Source organism: Lagenorhynchus albirostris, chromosome 10 (genome assembly GCF_949774975.1).
Source record: "Lagenorhynchus albirostris chromosome 10, mLagAlb1.1, whole genome shotgun sequence".
Lineage (NCBI taxonomy): Eukaryota > Metazoa > Chordata > Mammalia > Artiodactyla > Delphinidae > Lagenorhynchus > Lagenorhynchus albirostris.
The window spans coordinates 48,349,792-48,370,240 of record NC_083104.1 but is presented as its reverse complement, the minus strand read 5'-3'; the positions used below and the strand labels follow the sequence as shown (position 1 = coordinate 48,370,240).

Genomic DNA, 20,449 nt, shown 5'->3' with positions numbered 1-20,449 from the left:
CTGTGGACCCTCAGCCTTCTCCGTTGCCCCTGATATTCCCTCCTGGAGCACTTGCCTCTGTGCCCAGTGTGTTAGGCTCTTTCTCATCCTTTTGGCTGCCCCTGGCCTCCAGGTGAAAACTGTCCTCCCCACTCCCAGATTCTCAGTCCATAACCCAGTGTCTTTCCTTTCCGGCACTTGCTAGGATCCCCATTTGTTTGTATGTTTGTTGGTTGTCTGCCTCCCCCAGGGGCGCTCCCCAGGCTCTCGCAGTTTGCTGATGCCCACCCAGCACAGCACCTGGGCTGGATGGGAGAGAAGGTGGCTTCCTGACCCCTCTGCACCTCTCTCCTCCTACAGAACCACCTGGCACTGCCGGGCTCTGCTTTGTGACCTCCTGAGCCTGACTCTTCTCCTCTGAACCTCTCTCTGTCCTCTAGGCCTGTGCCCACCGCTGGAAGAACATCTACTACGAAACAGACCACATCCTGCCCCACGGCTTCTGTTACATCATCCCATCCAACCTCCAGGCCCAAGGCAGGACGCTGATTCCTTGCTATGAAGGTGAGCTCTGACTGATCCTCCCTCTCGCTTTCTGACCCCACGTCACGCGCCAACAACCCCCAACCATCTCCACACCACCATGTGAACACTTCGCCCGGCTTTCCACACTCTAACAGAAGGGCTGCACCATGTCCCCAGATGGCCCTTTGGTGTCCGAGGATCAGGTAATGAGGAAGATGGGAAGGGGCACCGTTGCCAGGCCCTGCCCAGCCTTGTCCATCTGTGCCATAGAGCCCGTGGTGCTTCCCAGGCTTTATAAAGTCTCAGACTGAAATTCACCAGCCTCTCGGTTTCCTGACACTGCCAGATGTTGTACAGCCTTGGGAAACTTGCTTTCCCTCTCTGGGCCTGTTTCCTCCCCATGAAAATTCAGAGGTTGGCTCAGATGGTCTCCACAGTCCCATGCAGCTCCCAGATGGTCATAACGCTTCCGAGACAACTCCCGGCCATACCCGTGGACAGATGTCCTGAGGCAGGGGGAAGAGAAGGCCCAGGGTTCAGTCACTTCATGACATCCCAAGTCTGGCTTTCCTTCTCATCCGGTCTGCACACTCTGGCAGATGCTGGAGAGTTGGGTGCACCTTCGGCATGGTTTTAAGAGCTCCTTACGAAGGGGCACTTGGGGTTTGGGAAGGAAACTCCTTACAAGTCAAGCTCCCTACTTAGACGGTTCTAATGCCTGGGCTGGGGACCACTGAGCCTATCATGACTTAGCTCAGTTGAATTTGAGCTTTACGGATTCAGTGTCATTTACTGCTGTTTTACAACTTGTGCTCTCAGGGTTTGCTTAGCCTAATTCCAAGTGAGCTAAGTGCTTGGCTGTTTATGTTTTAATTCTCCCCCTAATTTATTTGTTTGGACAGAAGTCTCCACTAGCCCGTGGCCACCTTTCCCTTGGGCCTCCCTGGGTTTTCCCATGTTTCAAGTTTTGGCCATTGAAAAGGGGCTCTGGGAAAAGGCCAGGTCCCTGCAGGAGGCATGGACCCTCTCCTCTGTGAGGGGAACCCTTTCTTTGATCCCATGTCAGCATCTGATCAGCTCTGGCAGGACCATGCTAGGCAACTGAACTCTGGCCCTGTTTATCTCTGTACTGCCCCCATCAAAAGAAAAACCTCATCTGAAAAATAGATGATGATGTGATCAGTCGAGAGGAGGAGGGATAGGTCATATAAAGACACCGATGAGGGGCCAGGACTGTGCTGACTGCCCCAGCTGGTTGCTTCCTTTTTTTCCAGGAGGAAAAGTGAAAAGGCCCTGGAAGAACTCGTTGGGTAGATTGTGAGGCTGGGAGGAGTGAGAGAATCAGTAGGGACGATGGAGGCTGTGGGGATAGAACCCAACTAATTATGCAATAGGACCAGCAGCACTCTGGTTTTCTCAGAAGTTGTCTTGTGAAATAGGGCCACGTTGCCATCCCTAGTGACTCCCCTGTACACCACCGTAAGCGTTAGAAAGCAAAAGACAGCCCTTTGGAGAGGGAGCTGGGGTCACATGTCCATTTGTACCTGTAGTCACTGTGGCTTACACTTTTAAAGGATCTGTTATCAGGCAGTTGGGGGGGCGGGATCAGCAGTACAATGGGGTTGGTCTGGGGACTTTATATATTCTCTTTTTTTTTTTTTTGGCCATGCCACGCGGCATGTGGGCATCTTAATTCTCCAACCAGGGATCAAACCCTTCCCCCAGCAGTGAAAGCATGGAGTCTTAATCACTGGAAGTAGTTTGTTTTGGAAGTTATTCCAGAAGACACCAGTGGGGAGCGGGAAAGTGAGAAAAGGAGGGGAAGGCAGCCCATGAGGGGTGTGGTCCCCATGAGTTACCAGCCTGGGCCACTGGGATACAATCTCTGGGCCAGCGTAGGACACATACCTTAGAATTATCTTGCCTGAGGGGTGAGGGGATGGGTCTGTATCCACTGGGCATCCTGTCCTGCCATGTGTGTGGGCGGGGAAAGCCCCCAGGCAGAGAGATGCAGGTGCTGGCAGGTGGCAGTCAGGCCATGTTACAGAAATGGTAAGGGGGGGATCTGGGGGGGCCCCCTTGGCAGCGAGGGTTCTGTGTTGCCTTTCTCCTGTTACAGATGAGGATGCTAAGACTCGGCTTTTAAGTAAATTGTGAAAGGTCATTCAAAATCACATGGTGGATAGAGCTGGGTTTTGAATTTTCATTTGTCTGACCTCAGCAAATCATTTTGTCCCCTGGTGGTTAGTGGGGATTTGTTTTGTGTTTTGGTGTTTCTGGTTTAAATGAGATTTAAATAGGAGCCAGTTGTTCACCCTCTCAAAATAAGAGAGGGTGACTGAACTGTCCCAAAGGTCCAATCATGAGGGAGGGGAACATGAACATTTTGGGTGTTGGTATTCTCAAGGGCACCTGCCTGTCTTCTTTGCTGGCAGCTCTGGCCTGACCTTGGCGGGAACGTGCAAGCCTCCGTGAGCCAAGGAGGGCACCACGGGGCCAGGTAGCAGGTTGAGTCATGTCTGCTCCACATGTCTGTCACTCACAGTAGAGTGTGAGCTCCGAGCCCACCCCTCTGGGTGCTTTGGACTATTGCCTGAACGTGTTCCCCGTAGCTCACTGGTCCCAGGAGAGAGACGTGTGGAACAGACCCAAACCCTAAACCTGCAGCCAGAGCCCAGCTAGGTCATCCAAACCCTAGGTGACCTGTAGATGTGCATGGGAGAAATAAATGCTTGTCATTGTTTGCAAGGAGATTTCCTGGTTGTTACGCAGTAATAGCTGACTGACACAAGCTTGTCACAGGAACCCACATTCCTCGTGCAACAGTGGCTGTGGGATGGGCTTCGGCCTCTAGAATCACGCTTTTCTATGGTTGTTCCTTGACTTAATGATGGCCAGCTGGAGCCAGCAAGGAAAGTAGCAAAGTGGTCCTGCCCTGCCCAGTCCTTCATCCCCACGGGCACCCACACTTCTGTATCCTAACTCATTCAGTGCCCAGGGAGGAGTACGGGGTGGGGCCGGGATGGGGAGCATTGGGGTATAAGCAGCCCCTTAGAACAATGGGGGACTGAACGGAACGCGTCTGTAGTTCTTGGTCCTGTAAGAGGCGAGGTGTGGCAGATGGTCACATTTCTCTAGAAGAGGGACTGGCAGGTGGGGTATGCAGGCCACAGGGCCCTTGCCTATGCTCTTGCTTTGGGATCTCCATCTCCCTGTTTGGTGGTCTAAACTAAACCTACTTAAGCTCTTAAGGCAATCATTATTTTCTCTTAATGTGGAAAAACTCAGTAACGCTGGCTGTCTGTTCCAGTTGGGGGATCATGTGGTAGTGAAGTACAACAGAAGTATTTTGGAGTTTGACTGGACCTTTCAGATATCACCCAGCCTGGCCTTTTTGTCTTTACTGACATCCAGAGATGTGGCGTGGCTTGCTCAGGCTGAGTTTTAACAGACTCTGGGCCTAGACCGTCAGAGTCCCAGTCCTGGCTCTGCCACTTGTTTTTTGCCATATGCGGGCCTCTCACTGTTGCGGCCTCTCCCGCTGTGGAGCACAGGCTCCAGATGCGCAGGCTCAGCGGCCATGGCTCATGGGCCCAGCCGCTCTGCGGCATGTGGGATCTTCCCAGACCGGGGCACGAACCTGTGTCCCCCGCATCGGCAGGCGGACTCTCAACCACTGCGCCACCAGGGAAGCCCTCTGCCACTTGTTAATGCTGTGACTTCAGATGAGTGACTTAACCTTTTGTGCCTAACCTACCTCAAGGGGCTGTGGAGAGGATTAAGTTAAAGCTTGTAAGTTCTTAGAGCAATAGCTGGCATTCAAGGATGTGGAGGGTCAGCTGTACTCTGCCATTTTATATAAGGCACTTGAGCACCTGCAAATTTTGGTATCTGTAGGCATCCTGGAACCAAGCCCTCATGGATACTGAGGGAAGATTGTATATGCTAATAAGCACATATATGTTAATATACCATATTATCTGCTAATGTACTGTCTGCCAAGTAAGTGTTTGTTAATTACTATAGGGCAACTAATTTGTCTACCAGGGATAGAGTCCACTCAGTTTTATGAAGTACCTGTTAGACCCTGTGCTAAGTGCCTGATGGATAAAGCCCAAGAAATTCCCCATCTACAGGGGAAAACAGAGCGGGAACATGATGCTTCCAAAGTGGCAGAGCTGAGTGGGGAGAGAATTCTGTGCCCGTGTACATGGCCTGGAACCTCTGCAAAGGCCCAGGCTGCATCCTCGTTTAAGGTGACATTAAGGTAGGATTATTTCATTTTACAGCTGGAAAAACGGAGACCTGCCTAGAGTCTGCAGCCTGTTGGGGCCCATGGAAAAGACAAATGGTGGATGCTGGGCAGGGGAGGATGGACACTTCCTCTGCAAGAGTGGAAAGACCTCAGGGTGGGGCTGGGTGTGGCCTGATCTTCCAGGCTTCTGCCTCCATGGCCTCAACCCTGTGGCTGGACCCTCGGTGGGAATGGACACCATGATGCCTCCATTACATTTACCTCTGAGGGTTAGTGTGAGAAGCTCATGAGAAAATGCAGGTGAAAGTGTTCAGAAAGACCACACACTGTTCTCTAATTGTGGCCTGATTGTGGGTCTCAGTGACGGTCAGCCGTGCTCTCTCCAGAATGTTGGGAGGTTGGTTTAATTGAGGAGAGCCTCTAAGTGTGTGGGCACCTGTCCACAATGTCTCAAACTTTTCACTTCTTAAAAAAGTCCGTCTTTGGTTTGGCACAAGGACATTTTTCTCCTGGCTTTTCGGGTGCTTCCTGTTTCTGGTTGGTGGGAAATGCTATCAGAATATCCTGTTTGGAACCAGGAAATGTAGAGGGAATGGGAAACAAAAATGAATTTAGGACAGAAAGTAAAATAAACGGATGGCGTGTACCCCTAAGTCAAACCGTTTATTTGATAGGAGAATATTGTCATTACTGCCATATGGGGTTTGGTTTATATCAGAATGTGTGAGAAAATGAGAAGTTTAGTGGGGTGACAGATGGGCAAAACTCTTCATAAATTAAAGAGCGTGCACTGTAAAACATTAGTTGCTATTAACCAAGTTATGGTTACCGAGTCCAAGCTCGCGCTGCTCGCTGCACGACAGGCCAATGAATTGGAGATGAGGTGTTGAGGCAAGGAATACGACTTTAAAACGGAAAGCCGGCACTCTGAGAAGATGGCAGACTAGTGTCTCCGATAAATCATCTTATCCGGGTTTGGATGCCAGTTTCTTTTATAGCACAGAGAGGGGGAGGAGATGAGGAAGTAAAGTAAAAATACCATAAATTTTGCAAATATCTCCTGGAATGGCCAGCCTCCGGTGAAGGGATGTGTTAATTTCTTCTTTCTTGCAGCCATCCACAGGTGAATGGGGTCAGATGGTCTCCCTGTGAGCTGAACAGGAGCACTTTAACATTCAGGCAGAGGGGGCAGGGTTCCCTGAGGCAGGCCATTCTGTATGATTATAATAACAAAAGCAGCGAAAAGCAAAGGTTAAAGGCAAAGAAACAGATCGAACTTAGAATCCCATTTAGCTCTTTCCTGTTACAATGGGATTTTAGGACTCCCGGAAGTGAAGTCAGTGCATTGATAAAATCAAGCGCAGAGATTTCTTTCATCCTTTGCCCTCGAGTCCACTGAGGCAAGAAGCCAGAGCTTGGCAGGAGGGGGGGTTATAAACAGGTCATCTTTATATTCTCACTAATATGGAATAATCTGGGAGCAGCTCAGCTAAATTAACAAAAAGTATTAAAAATAAAACACTGATAAATGCAATTGGGTACCATTGTATATTAGATCTAATTTCAGAATCTGGCTTTACCACTCACTTATTCCCATGAACCTGTAGCTCCTACTTCCTGATTGGGTGACTTTGGATAGACCCCGCCCCTGGCCTTGAACCTCAGTGCCCACCTCTGTAAAATGGAGGGATTAATCCCTACTTAAGAGGTATTTGGGACTTCCCTGGTGGTCCAGTGGTTAGGAATCGGTACTTTCACCACGGTGGCCTGGGTTCAATCCCTGATGGGGAACTAAGATCCCACAAGACACGCAGCATGGCCAAAAAAAAAAAAAAAAAAAAGAGAGGTATTTGAAGTATATAATGTGCCTAACACAGCTCCTAGCTCAGGGTGAGTACTCAATAAAAGGGAATTTTCTAATTAACTTTTTAAATAGTATCATAGTGTCCTTAAACCTTCTCCGAAGGCATCCAGCGGTCCTGCTTTAATGAATAATGGAGGGTGGAAAGCTGGGTATTGCCAACTTGATTTTAAGACTCCTTGAAAAGATTATAATTTTAAAAATTCCTTTGAAGATCATATTTGCACAATTTATTTTCTTGGTAAGCTCTCTTTATGTAGATGATCTGAAGTTTAATTCATGCCATGTTTAAATATTCTCAAGTTTGGAATTGCTGGGGTCTTAGTTTATCAAATTTTACCCTGCTTTAAAATTGTCCCATTGATTCCAAATATTTCTGTACCATTTTCTTCGTTATCAGGGGGTGGCCAGGCCTTTAATTCCTAATTGCTTTTGCATCTCTCAAGATGGAGATCATTTCTAGAGAAGGAAATAGATTCCTCTATTTAGATGAGAAGATTCCTCTTCCCCCTTCTAATGTTGAAGGCTGTGGCTCCACAGGGGATACAAATCAATCAAGATCCATTTACAAATGAAAAGCAGTTGAGGTTTTGTTTTGTTGTGTTTTTGTTTTGGAGAGAACCATAAAAGGCTAAGTTAATCCATTTAAAAATTCAAGAACAAGCCCCATAAATTTTTATTAAATAAAGAGCTCTACATTTACATAGGATTTTATGGTTTCCAAAGAGCTTTCATAAACATTATCTCATTTAAGTAAATGCAGCAAATTTAAAAAAGCAGATGCAGTTCTGTAGTATGCCCAATTAATGTGGAGGGGGACCCTGGGAGGGAGGGTGGCTGGAGGGGACAGCCAGGGCCAAGCCTCTGGCAGTGGCTCTTGGAGCTCAGGGAGACCCATCAAGCTTTCCCTTTGGTGCTAAGAATTCTTATCTTGGGCATAAATATATTCTGCACTTCAAACATGTTTTCATACATTGTGTGGAATTATTGACTTAAACTATGACTTAAACTACTTAAATTATGTCATCTAATAGTTTCCTTATGGATATTCAAATGTTATGAATCTCCTCTTCTAAAATTACATATCTGTGTGATGGATGTCTTAGGTTTCTTCCTTTTAGAGACACTAACAGATTCAGAGTCACCAAATATTTTTCAAGCACCTACTGGGTTCCAGGTGTTGTGCTAGGTTTTTAACATTTATGATCTTAGTGAGTAATCACATCATGGGGGTGGTTTAAGTATTCTTATCCCCATTGTACAGATGAGAAAACTGAAGCTTAGGGAGGTTGATGAAGGTCACAGGCTTATTAAGCAGAAGAAGGGTGGTGGCTATTAAGCTCAGAACACATTTCTTTTTTTTTTTTCCATTTAGGCTGTGGTCCTTGTAACTGAGGGCTGTTTTATATATTTAAATACTCTTTTTATCACTAGATTTCTGTCTACCTGATTTCATTGTCCTCCGAATTGTTGTTTTTTTTTTTTTTTGCGGGCCTCTCTCTGTTGTGGCCTCTTCCCTTGCGGTGCTCCGGACGCACAGGCCCAGAGGCCATGGCTCACGGGCCCAGCCGCTCCGCAGCATGTGGGATCCTCCTGGACCGGGGCACGAACCCGTGTCCCCTGCATCAGCAGGTGGACTCTCAACCACTGGACCACCAGGGAAGCCCTGTTGTTGTTTTTTAATTGAAGTATAGTTGATTTACAATGTTGTGTTAGTTTCAGGTTACAGCAACGTGATATATATATATAAAGTGATATATATAAAATATATATGATATATATGATATATATGATATATATATGATATATATATTCTTTTTCACATTCTTTTCCCTTAAAGGTTATTACAAAATATTCAGTATAGTTTCCTGTGCTATACAGTAGGTCCTTGTTGGTTATCTCTTTTATATATAGTAGTGTGTGTATGTTAATCCCAAACTCCTAATTTATCCCTCCCCACCTCTTCCCTTTGGTAAATTTGTTTCTATGTCTCTGGGTCTGTTTTTGTTTTGTATATAAGTTCTTAAGTGTAATCAAATTGTTTAATTATCAGTTGGTTAGTATTCACTCATAAATTGAGCAAAAATTCAGACATTAAGACTGGAAAGTTATTTTTTTCCTCTGATATTTTATTTCATGGCTAAGCTAAGGAACTATGGAAAGATAATTTTAAAATTGATGTGTTAGAAAGACTAGCTTTGAAAGATGAAACTTTCTCAAATGGTTAAAAGGAAGAGAGCTCAGTAGGAAGAATATATGTTACACTGTATGTAAATCTTGATCTTTCCATGGGTTGGTTTTATCCCGCCAGTGTTTTGGGAAGAGTGCAGGAAGCGACTCCACCCAGGCTAATTCTTGAATGAATTAAATTCATTAGTGTACGTTCCATGCATTGAGTTGTGGGTTATGAACATTTGGAAACCAGTATCTTTTCCTCTCTCAATTGCCTGCTGTTTAGACAGGGTTTAGTAAAACCAGCAGCTCAACCAAGGAAAATACTACAATTTTTAGACTGGAGGAGCCATGCAACTTAATGAATCAAAGTGTGTGACGCAGGCCACATAATTCAGACCCACCCACGGCAGAAAGAGCTTTCCAACCCGTTCCCAGCTCTTCCAAGGGATGTTTGGGCCCCCTCGTTCCACCACATCTTGCTTCCCTGATTCAGTTGCCCCACATTTAACAGAGTCAGGTTTGTTACAGCATCCATGAGGTGCTGTGGTGCCAAGCCCGGTTCTCCCTTGCTGCTTCGAGGTGGATGAACGTTTTGTTCCACAGCGGAGAGGGAGGAAACTGGTGTGTTGTGGGCCTCTCTCCCCGGCCACGTCCTCGGAGCCTTTGGAGACTGAATGGAAGTGCCCAGGAGTGGCCTGGTGCCTCTGTGTGTGCAGGAGCAGTTCTTCTTGAGAACACAGGAGGCTGGAGGTCCTGCCCCAGCCCTCCGCCCTCTACTTCCTGGACCTCTCCGCAGAGGGAGGGTGTGTGACCTGGGGATGCTGTGATGGGACAGCCCCTTGTCTCCACACTCACCCCCCTTCTCATAGCTCTGTGGTAGAGGATCTCCTGCCTTCTCCAGTATAGGCAAGCAAACTCGAGTTTCTAGCATACGGGAATGATAGATTGCCCTATGTATATAATTTTTGAAGAAGAAGAAAGGCCTGTACTTTAGAACTGGATTAGAGAGAAACTACAACCTGCCCTTTATACACACACACACACACACACACACACACACACACAAATATAAAATATATAAAATATTTAAAAATATATATGTATTTTATATATTTATATATATTATATATATATATATTTTTGCAGAAGGTATCAGGTTAAAATAACAGTGGTGTCCTTAACTCATGGAAATAGCACTCAACAGAGTGAAAACAACTGAAGCATGCTGTGGTCCAGGATCCAGTGTATCTGGCCAGCATCTCTTGGGAAGCCCCCATAGCCCAGGCCTGGGCCCTAAGGGCCACCACTGCACCCTGAAGTGCCAGTTTACCTGTTGTGTGGCCTTGTTCACTTTACAAAGTCTTTCTTAGATCACTTCTCACTTAATCAGGATTTTTGAATATCTGGTAGGCCGGCACAATGTGGATGTTTGATTTTTACTGGAAAGGAGCAGGCCAGGCACAGAACTTGACTTGGGGTTTGGGTGGCTGTGCTCGCACAATGGTGCTGAGTCTTACGATGTGGTTGATCAGGAATAGCTTTGAAGTGTTCTGTGAAGCCTGCTCACGTCACTTCTTCACAGGAGTTTGGCTTTTAGAAGAAGAGCACTTTGTACCAGGAGGGCCAGGCTTGGACACAGGCTCAGTGTCTCCCAGCGTGGGCTGTCCCATCTGTGTCCTCAGATCTTTGAGGACAGTCCGTGAAGGATCATGCCAGGGGGTGGGCAGGGATTAAAGAACCGGTTCTGAATATTCTATGCAGTTTCTCTTGAGGCCCAAGAGGGAGATGGAATTGCCCAAGGCAGAATCAGTCAACCTAGGTTTGGGAAGCCCAGAAAAATCCATCCTGTGTGTACTTGCCCTGCTCCAGTCACACCTACTTCCATCCTTAGGCCTCTGGGGTCAGTGATGCCACCGATTGGATTCCCAGGACACAACTCCTCTTCAAGCAAGCCTGGGGTGGAGGTCACAGAGCCTGATGGACTGGAGGACAGAGGGCAGGGCTGGGAGGTCAGGGGGCACAGAGGTCCAAGGAGAGCAAGTTGGAGAGTCCAGGTGCTCAGTGGCTGAAAGAATGTGCCAGATCCTCTTGCATCTCCGCCTGGGGCCTCGGGTCTGGGCACGGACGGCAGCGCCCACACCTTCCCTCAGCAAAGCCTCACCTGCACACACTGTACCTTACACCGGGCTGGTGTTGGGGGCACTGAGATGGGTGAACTCATCTCGGTGTTGAATAAACTATGTGATGAACAAACACATTTTGAGATGGGGAGAGGGTATCACTTACCTTTACCTACAAGGTCACCTGGGCACAGAAGCTGAGGAGGGGTTCTGGAAGGCTGTGGAATGTGAAATGTCAGATACACATACCAGTGGAGCCTTCCTAGATGGAGTTGCCACAGCTGCCCCCCAAAGTGTGTGGTGCTGTGGGGAGCGAGGAAGCATAGGACTGGATCCTGTTCCAGGTTGAAGGGGTTAATCAGAGTACAGGCATTTCTGGGCAGTCAGAACATGGCCTGTCCTCTCAGGAGCCATGGGTGCTTGTCAGGAGCCCCACGTGGTTTGATTCCTTGCTCTAGAGCAAGCTGAGAAGGCAGGTGTAGACCCTGGGGTTTCAGGAATGTCGCAGCCGGTGAGATGGTGACTGCTTCCCGTGTGTGAGGCCCACAGACCTCGGAAGAGGCCATCCCAGGTTGGGGAGCCGGGCTGACCTCTGAACGGTGCCACGATGCCGGCTGAGTGCTGGTCAAAGGGCTTCCCCTGCGGTCCTTTGGCCTGGGGTGGGGTTGGGACCCTCCCAGCTCCCAGAATGGCTGTGGTCACCTCAGGAACCGGGGGCCTGCTCCTGGCTTAGCGCTCGCCAGCAGAGTGTGGGGATGGGGTAGAGAAAGACAAGTTTTCCCGTCTAGTTTTGGAGCCCCTGTCACAGAAGAGATCTTGGGACTGTTTTCTTTAAAACATGAAAGATTCCCACATAATTCCTATTCGTGTCCTAAATTTATGAGGCTGAACTCGAGTGTCCTTGCACTGTAGTTTCCTTCAGCTCGTGGGGGCTGAATTTCCTTTCTGTGTTTCATTTGTCTGAGACTTACAGTCGGGTCAGTGGGTGGATATGCTTTTCGCCAGACCTTCCACATTTAATATGACTGTTTGTTCCGGTTGGGACATTTTGACCCTTTTTGCCATTGTGCTATTTGATACAGGATTTACTAGTTTTTATGGTTTCTTGCCATCGTACAATTTGATGCAGGATCTCTTTATGACTTCGCATAAGTCCCGCTCCTGGCCCTGGTGCAAGATTTTGCAGAGAAGTGTGTTCTACTGTCACTGGGTTGCTTTCTGGCAGGGCTGTGAGTTCTCTTTGTAATAACAGGACAAGGTAGGAGGAACTGATTTAGCCCTCCCCTGGAAGAGGAGTAACTCCATTGACATTCTGTTGTAATTTAGCAGTTGGTTAATGGCCACTTACTGGAGAATGTTACCAGGCTCTGCAGTGAGTGTTGTTAGAAAATGAATTCCTCTGTGTATTTCCCCAGGGCCCTTCTGCTTCTCCTCCAGGACATAACTCTGGAACCACAGGAAGTGGCACTGTGTTGCAATCACAGCTTCACTGTTCCTTTGTATTATTTATTTTGTGTTTCAGAATTAAGTATATTGCTTTTAATGGAACCAGAGACTTGTCAGGAGCCCAGGGGGTGACATGGGGGTCACTGGGTCATTTTACTGGGTCTCTTGGACCTGAAGGTGCCCAGAGGCAGCCGTGAGCCTCTGTCCAGCAATGTCAGTTTCACATGTAATTAGAGTCACCTAAGCTGAACATCACTCCATCTCCATGCCTTTACCCATGTCATTATTTCACATGGCTTGTCACCTTCTGGGTTTTGTGTAATCACTCACTGCAAAACCTTTGATCAGCCACAGAGGTGAAAGAATGTGAATTTCTGAGTCTGCCGAACTTGGATAGAATTCTGGCTTTGTGACCTTGGATGAATCACTTGAACTCTCTGAGCCTCAGGGGTTTTACCTGTTAACAAATGGTGATGATCCCTCCCAGGGATGAGGGATTGATGAAATGGTGAGTGGGCACAGCTGACACAGTGCCCAGAACATGCTAAACTTAAAATGCCAACTGAAATATGAAACAGTAGCAACAGAGTTCCCGTTTGTTGGGTCGGAGTATTAGGAGCTGAGGGACAGGTGGGGGAAGAGAACTTATCTTGTTGTTTTCTTTTGGATCCATTTGTGGAGGGAGAAAGAGATCTCTCCTTTTCCTTCCACACAAGGAGGACAAGAGGTGTCAGTGATGGTGTCACCGTGCTCTGGGGCCAGTCCGGCGGAGTCCCCTCTTCCCACAGCCCCTGGGCTCTGAGGGCTAGTTTCTGGTCGCATGGTGGAAAGCATATTGCCTCCAGCTGGATGGAGTATCTTTTGGGGAGGCTTGGTCGTCTCCCAGGCGATTCCACACTGGGATGGCCACATCATTCCATCTCTGTGTCGTGTTTTCAGTTCTTTCTTCCTCCTGGGGCTTCCGTCCTTTCTGAAGTGAATGAGATAATTGTCACTGGCCTCCCACTTAATTACCGTGGCTGCTGCTTCTCCTTTCCCACATGCACAGAGGAAGCCCATCAGGGCACTTGGCAGCCTCACTGCCTGATGGCACCAGAGCCTGGATTTTTGAGGTCTGGTGGATTCCTGAGACTTTTCTCTGCGCCCCAGTCTGGACGGCATCCCTGGGCCGGGCCTGCGGCCGCACTCAAGAACATGCCCAGCATGCTCAGGCACTCCGCACACAACTGGCACACACTGATGAGGCTGTGGTTTGCTTCTCTTCCCTCCCCTCCCCCTCTAGAGTATAAGAAGAAGTATGGAGAGGAACATGGCTCCTGCCAGGCTGGGATAGCGGGCTTCTTCACTGAGGTGGGTATCACTCTTTGGGCCTTTCTCTTCTCTCATGGGTGTTCATTTCCTGCATGGCTTCCCATCATATGGTAGATTAAAGTCCAAGCTCTGTGTCTTGGCCCATGGGCCTGACTTTCTCCTTCACTCATCAGAGGACAACCCAGAGCTGTGGGAGGGGATGGGACAGTGAGGGGGAGAAAAGGCCTATGACACCCACTGGTTTCAGCTGCTGCTGAATCATGCCAGATCCTTACTAGCATCATTATTACAGAGGTCCCCACGCATAGTGTTTTGTGCACAAGTGCACATTTCTGTAGGTGAGCTGCACAGTAGAGGAACTGCTGTGTCAGAAGCCCTTCAAAATGTGATTTTGACACATGCTGGCAAATTGCACTCCAGAAACATTTACCAGTTGACACTCCCCCCAGTTGTGTGTCATTGTCCCTATACCCTCTAACCAATACTTAAAATTTTTGTCATTAAAAAAAATGACATTGTGTTTTAATGGCCCTTTACCTAATTATTAGTGCAGTTGAGTATCCTTTTCAAATATTGGCCATTTGTGTTTATTTTTTCTGGAAATTGCCTGTTTAAAGTTCTTTGCCCATTATTATGTTATTTTTTAACTGTTGTTTTACTGATTTTTAGGATCTTGTATTTTCAATAGTAATCTCATATCTCTTGAATGTGTTACAATATTTTTCACCAGTCTTTTACCTGATTTTTAAGTTTGCTTAATGGTGTCTTTACTATATGGGCATTGAACATTCATATTTGGTCAAATCTGTCAGTCTTTTTCTTTCTGGATTCTAGACCTCTGTTAGGAAGGTCATCCCCATCCTAAGACTATGAAATATTCACGTGTATTTTTTTCTGCCACTTTTATAGGTTAAAAAATATTTAAATCTTTAATCCATCTTAGATTTATGCGTGCAGACATTATACGGGAGAAATGAACTTCACTGTTTTCCTAAATGTATGGTTGGTTCTTTTTTTTTTTAAAATAAATTATTTTATTTTATTTATTTTAAGTTTTTTTGGCTGCATTGGGTCTTCGTTAATGTGCGCGGGCTTTCTCTAGTGGCGGCGAACCGGGGCTACTCTTCGTTATGGTGCGCGGGCTTCTTATTGTGGTGGCTTCTCTTGTTGCGGAGCATGGGCTTTAGGCGCGCGGGCTTCAGTAGTTGTGGCTTGCGGGCTCTAGAGTACAGGCTCAGTAGTTGTGGCGCATGGGCTTAGTTGCTCCACGGCATGTGGGATCTTCTGGAACCAGGGCTCGAACCCGTGTCCCCTGCACTGGCAGGTGGATTCTTTTTTTTTTTTGCGGTACACGGGCCTCTCACTGTTGTGGCCTCTCCTGTTGTGCACAGGCCCCGGACGCGCAGGCCCAGCGGCCATGGTTCACGGGCCTAGCCGCTCTGTGGCATGTGGGATCTTCCCGGACCGGGGCACGAACCCTTGTCCCCTGCATCGGCAGGCGGACTCTCAACCACTGCACCACCAGGGAAGCCTCGGCAGGCAGATTCTTAACCACTGCGCCACCAGGGAAGCCCTGGTTGGTTGTTCTGATACTGGTTTGTTAAATGTTTTCTTTGTCCCCATTGATTTGAGATACCATCCTGCTATATGCCAAGATTACCCATCTTCCATCTCAATAAGCATATAGAGGGTGTAATTTCTATGGCTGTTGTTCCTCCATTGAGATGTAGCAAGTATGACTCAATGCAGGAAGCAGCGGGGAACTACTATAAGTTTACAGACGCAGTGATGGCAGTGCCGTAAGGAAATCTATTTGGGCTTGTCTTGTGCCCAGGTGTCTGGAAGTGGGAGAGCCTGGAGGAGGCCAGGTTGGAGGCTGTGTTGTGGTGCAGCCACAAAGGGACAGGGCAGCCTATGGGATATTTTAGGAATAAATATGATGAGGGGAGTCAGAAAATATGAAGGCAGTATCGGTGGGCTGGGTGACCAGAGGACTATGGCCACAGAGGACTGAGGCGGGGAGGAAGGAGGTTTTATGCCAGGTTTCTGGGGAACAGTGGTACCGGTGGAAAGGGGGCTGCCCAAGGAAGAATCCACTGGGAGAGGTAAACTGATGGGTCTGCTGTATACACATGCCATGTGAGGTGATGGGATGGGACACTCACATAGATGTTTTTAGAATCCAGCTTGATTTGGCCAATGCTAGTATGTTTCTGAGGGGACTGGGTATGCTTAGCATAGGGCCGGGGTTGGGGGACTCTGAGCAGAATGTCTCCTGTAGGCAGTGGGAGGAGAAAGTCAAGTCATTGCAGAAATGAGAGCTCATTGGAGATGTTGGTGGGGAGCTAGGGGAGAGGAAGAGTCCCTGGGAAGGGATGTCTCCAGCCAGAGAGGGAAGACGAGGGCACTGGGGCTGGGGGGAGGAGGAGGAGGAGGAAGGACAAGGGTGTGGAGGGGAACCCGGGGGGCCGTGCCAGCTCCGGATTACCAGAAGACCTGCTGGGACTCCAGAGCCTGAGGGAAGCAGGGTGCGGGCAGCAGTGGGGCTGGTGCGTGGAGCACTGCAGGGAGCCGGGCGGCAGTGAGCAGGAGGGCTCGGTCCTGAACCGGCCACTCGGGGCCTTGGCCTCTGCTTCAGTTCCCAGGCTTTTGGCCTCCCTAAACAGGAGGTCTTTGAACTCCCAATCTCCCTCGTTTCTGGAACTTCAGCTGTTGGAGGCCGAGCAGGAAATATGATTGAAGGGGTCAGGCAGCACTGTGCCCCTCTCCTGCCCTCCTGCTGACCTTGTTACTTGGGTTTGCCTTTGCTGGGAGCTGGGCTGTCCCTGCACAGGGTGGACAGCTGCCTCCCAAGCTGGACGTAGTTCTGTGGCCTTCCGGTCATGGCCATGTTGCCCCAAACTACTCTGGCCCAAGGCGACTGCTTGACCTGAACGTCAATGACCCTGGGGTTATCAAAGCTGTTTGAGTTATGGACACTGCATGAATTTTAGCCCAGCGTTGAGGACAAGGGAGAACTTCCCGGGAACATATTTATTTTTGTAGCCTAGGATAACAGAGGTAGATACTTCTAAGCAGCAAGAGAAGACTTGGCCCAACCCTGCTGGTGTCAGGGCACGACTGTGAGAGCCTGGGGACATCTGGGTGGAAATCCATCCGGCACAGACTTCTGTCACAGATTCTGATGGACTATTCTGCCCCCTGCTTGTGCCAACCTACAGGGCACAGAGAAAAGCCCCCCAGGCTCCTCTCAGGCAGCTCCAGGTACCCGTGTGCCTCAGGAGGTTCTGCCCCTTGCAGAAAGGCCCATGCTGTTGATGGATGGAGTTTTGCACACATGATTTAGGCAGTGGTGGCCTTGGGCTTTTGGAGAAGCTTGCACTTCTGTGTGTTGCATTTGCATTGTCTGTTCCTGGGTGGTGAGGAGCCAAGCATTGATCACATTTTCCTGGCACTTGTGGACAGTGTCAAAAGGGCCCAGGCTGCAACCACAGCGGATGGAAAAAGCCAAATAGGAGGGAATTCCAGGGAGATGCTGTTTCCCTGCCCCCAGCCACAAGGGTCTCAGGCTGGGCCTCAGTTTACCTAGTTTGAACTGCAGGGAGAAGGGGGCATAAACAGTAAGAGGAGAGGGAAAGAAACCAAAAGCTGTTGGTTTTAAAGGTTTTTGAGGAGAGGGATGACCTTGTTTTATTCTCTTTGTAATGTTTGAGAGAGGGGATACAGATATGTTAGACATACATTTCTCAACTTTTATCCTGGATTAATCTGAATCATCAGAAAACAACACGTCCACTACCTGGTGTCCCCAAGAGCCTTATAGGCCTCTGGTGGTGCTCAAAGCTTTGGCTCGTGAAGAGCTGCTGGTTATGGCTGGCACTGGGGATACTGCTCATTTTGTCTTTCTGTGCTCTTTGTGTTCGGGCACTGATTACAGAGTCCTTTCTGAGCTTAAGACCAAGGAGAAAGTCTCCCTTCTCTGATGATCATTTGTCTTTCTCATGCCCCTTCTAGAACCAGCACAGTCCCTTACACAGAACAGACTATAAGGGGAATGAATGAATGCACTGCCCATGTTTTCCCAGGGATGTGTCCTAAGTGCAGAAAGTGATATATTTTTATAAAACAGTGAGATACCCCTGAGGGTATCCGGTTTCTCATCCTCATAGCATCCTTGGAGATGGATTGGATCTCAGAAACTTAAAGTGAAGTGCTTCTCAATGGTCATTCTTGGTCCACACCTTCATGAATTATCAACAGCAAACCATTCAGGCAGGAGTCTGGTGGCTTTCCTTCCAGCCATGCTCACACCCTGTTCTTTGGTAAGGTTCTTACCGAATTGACCATAGAACATGTGTTGTTCAAAGTATTGTCCTGATACTGCTGCTGCCACACACGTGCTCTCCTTTCTGTGTGGTCTGTCCTCCTCTCTCTGCTGTTCTATTAAGATGGCTCTGGCTTTTTCAGACATTTGCTCCCAGGGAATTCAGTGTCACTTTATGAAATGTCAACAGAAACTCAGAATTCTTAGGGCGGGATCTAGCCTCCAGGGACTTGTTGGAAACCAGCAGCTTCTGACAGTGGTGAGGCCAGCTCTGTAGAGAGGGGCCAGCCTGGAAGGATGTTTCTGAAGTATAACAGTGTGGGGACCCTAGAGGCCAAGAGTGGTGTGTGTGTGTCAGTAACAAGAGCATGACCTGTACAGTGTCCAGCATCTCCATGAGCCCAGAAGGCCTGTATCTTTGGGGTTTTTGTACAGCTGAGGGGTTTCCTCTAAAACTGCCTTTATTTTAACCCTTTTGGGTAAATTTTTTCTAAACATTCTGTACATTTCCTTGTTGCCTTACCCTGGGAATGTTTTACAAAGGGATTTGATTGATCTGTGGATCTGGTATAAGTAGGAGATGCTTAATAAATATTGTGGAGTGAAAAGTTAATGAATTTGTTAGAAAAATAGTTTTTATTATTTCTTACTGCAGTGTAGATACTTTAGAAAATATAGATAATCAAAGAGAAGGGATTTCCTGTTGGGGAAGATTGGGGAAGGAAAGCCTTGATAATGTCTTTCTCTGTTGGGCTTATTTCACTGAGCATAATGCCCTCCAAGTTCATCCATTTTGCTGCAAATGGCAAAATTTCATTCTTTTTTTATGGCTGAGTCATATTCCGTTGTCTCTATGTATCACATCTTCTCTATCTGTTCATCTGTGGATGGACACTTAGTGCTTCCGTATATTGGCTATTATAAATAATGCTGCTATGAACATTGGGGTGCTTCCTGGGCCTGTCTTAATAGTAGTGCTGTGTCTTGCTGTCTGTGGTCTCTTCTCTCCCCAGTCCACATCTTTCCTGTAGTGGGCCTCTCTGCTCTCCTGTTTTCGTTGTTTTGACTTTGCAATGAGCCTTTAGTGGCCAGAAAACCCAGCTTCAGAACCATTCCTGAGAATGAGGACTGGAGGGGATTTCTCTGGAGTGTCAGTACATCTTCTTTATCCATTCATCTGTTGATGGACGCATAGGTTGCTTCCATATTTTGGCAATTGTAAATCATTATGAATATGAAATTTTTTTTATTGCTCAGGTGAAGAAATTTTCTGGTGTGGCATCTTTACTTAAATTACGAGTTCTTTGTTGTGATTGTGGGTCTCACCACACCACCTTCTCCCCTCTTCAGTTTCCTTCCCTGTTTACCTTTGGGTTTCTCTTCCATAGGAGCTGGTGGTGATGGGTGCCCCAGGGTCATTTTATTGGGCTGGGACGGTCAAAGTGCTGAACCTCACAGACAACACCTATTTCAAACTAAATGATGAAGTGATCATGAACAGGAGGTACACCTACCTGGGTGAGTAGCTCAAGGAGGTGACAGGTAAGAAAGGGGAAGTGGGAGTGATTACCACCAAGCTTGCCAGTGATTGCTTTACTGGTGGAAAGAAGAGTTCGTTGGCTTTAACATCTGCTGTTCTACTTAGTTGCACTTTTAGCCAAGGGCACCACAACATTGAGCTCCACACATATCAGGTAGAGAGAGGAGAACAAAGGACGGGACTGAATTAAAGCTGTGTGATTTAATTAAAAAACTGACAGGTGAACCTCCAAGGAAGCAAACATTTTCTTTTTCTATTTTAGCAATTACTCAGGTTCAGATGATTAGATACAAAACGAGTGTGAGAGAATCCTGTTTTTCCATGACTTTCCTTTGGATGAGGTCTCTGCTTTCTGGTCACAAAACTGGTTGCAGGTAGAAATAATAAGAACCAGAAATTAGCATGATGGATGGCAACCTAATCCTGAGGTTTAATTAAAGGCTCAGAAAAACTTTTATTTTCTTAACCGTTTTAATCCTCTAGAAGGAAGGTAGACACAACTAAGTTAGCAGCCACCAGGCCAGAATGACTCTGGACAAGACCATGCTTATTGGTGAACAGAGAGAGGCTGTCTTTACTTGTGTAAAAGACAATTTGACATGGCTCTTTTCTTTAATTCAGGCCCTAAATGCTGTAATTCTGGGCTGAAAATGAAGCTAAATTTAGCAAGGCCTAACGATGAGAAAACAATGTTCTTTCACACTCATTACGCTTAACTTAAATCTGGGGGAGTCCCTGACACGCTTTTTGTATGGAGATTTGCTTGTGAGTTGGAAGGAGGGACTGGCTGACTTGTCTTTTCCCCTCTAAGTCTTTTGCCCAGTAGCACCGACTGTGATACCTTTACTCAAGAGTCTTTGGGGTGTTTGCTGCTCTGCACACCCAGCTCCTTAAATGCTGTCATTTATTGGGG

The 20,449-nt window shown here is 47.5% G+C and overlaps 1 protein-coding gene across 1 annotated transcript in view; it reads left to right on the top strand.

Moving 5' to 3' along the window:
- The window catches only part of ITGA9 (integrin subunit alpha 9), a 350,494-nt gene that overhangs the window by 30,160 nt on the left and 299,885 nt on the right, over positions 1-20,449 (top strand). The window contains exons 4-6 of the mRNA XM_060163908.1: positions 420-543; positions 13,644-13,711; positions 19,385-19,514. Of these exons, the coding sequence (XP_060019891.1) occupies positions 420-543; positions 13,644-13,711; positions 19,385-19,514 (322 nt within the window). The remainder of the gene's footprint in view (positions 1-419; positions 544-13,643; positions 13,712-19,384; positions 19,515-20,449) is intronic.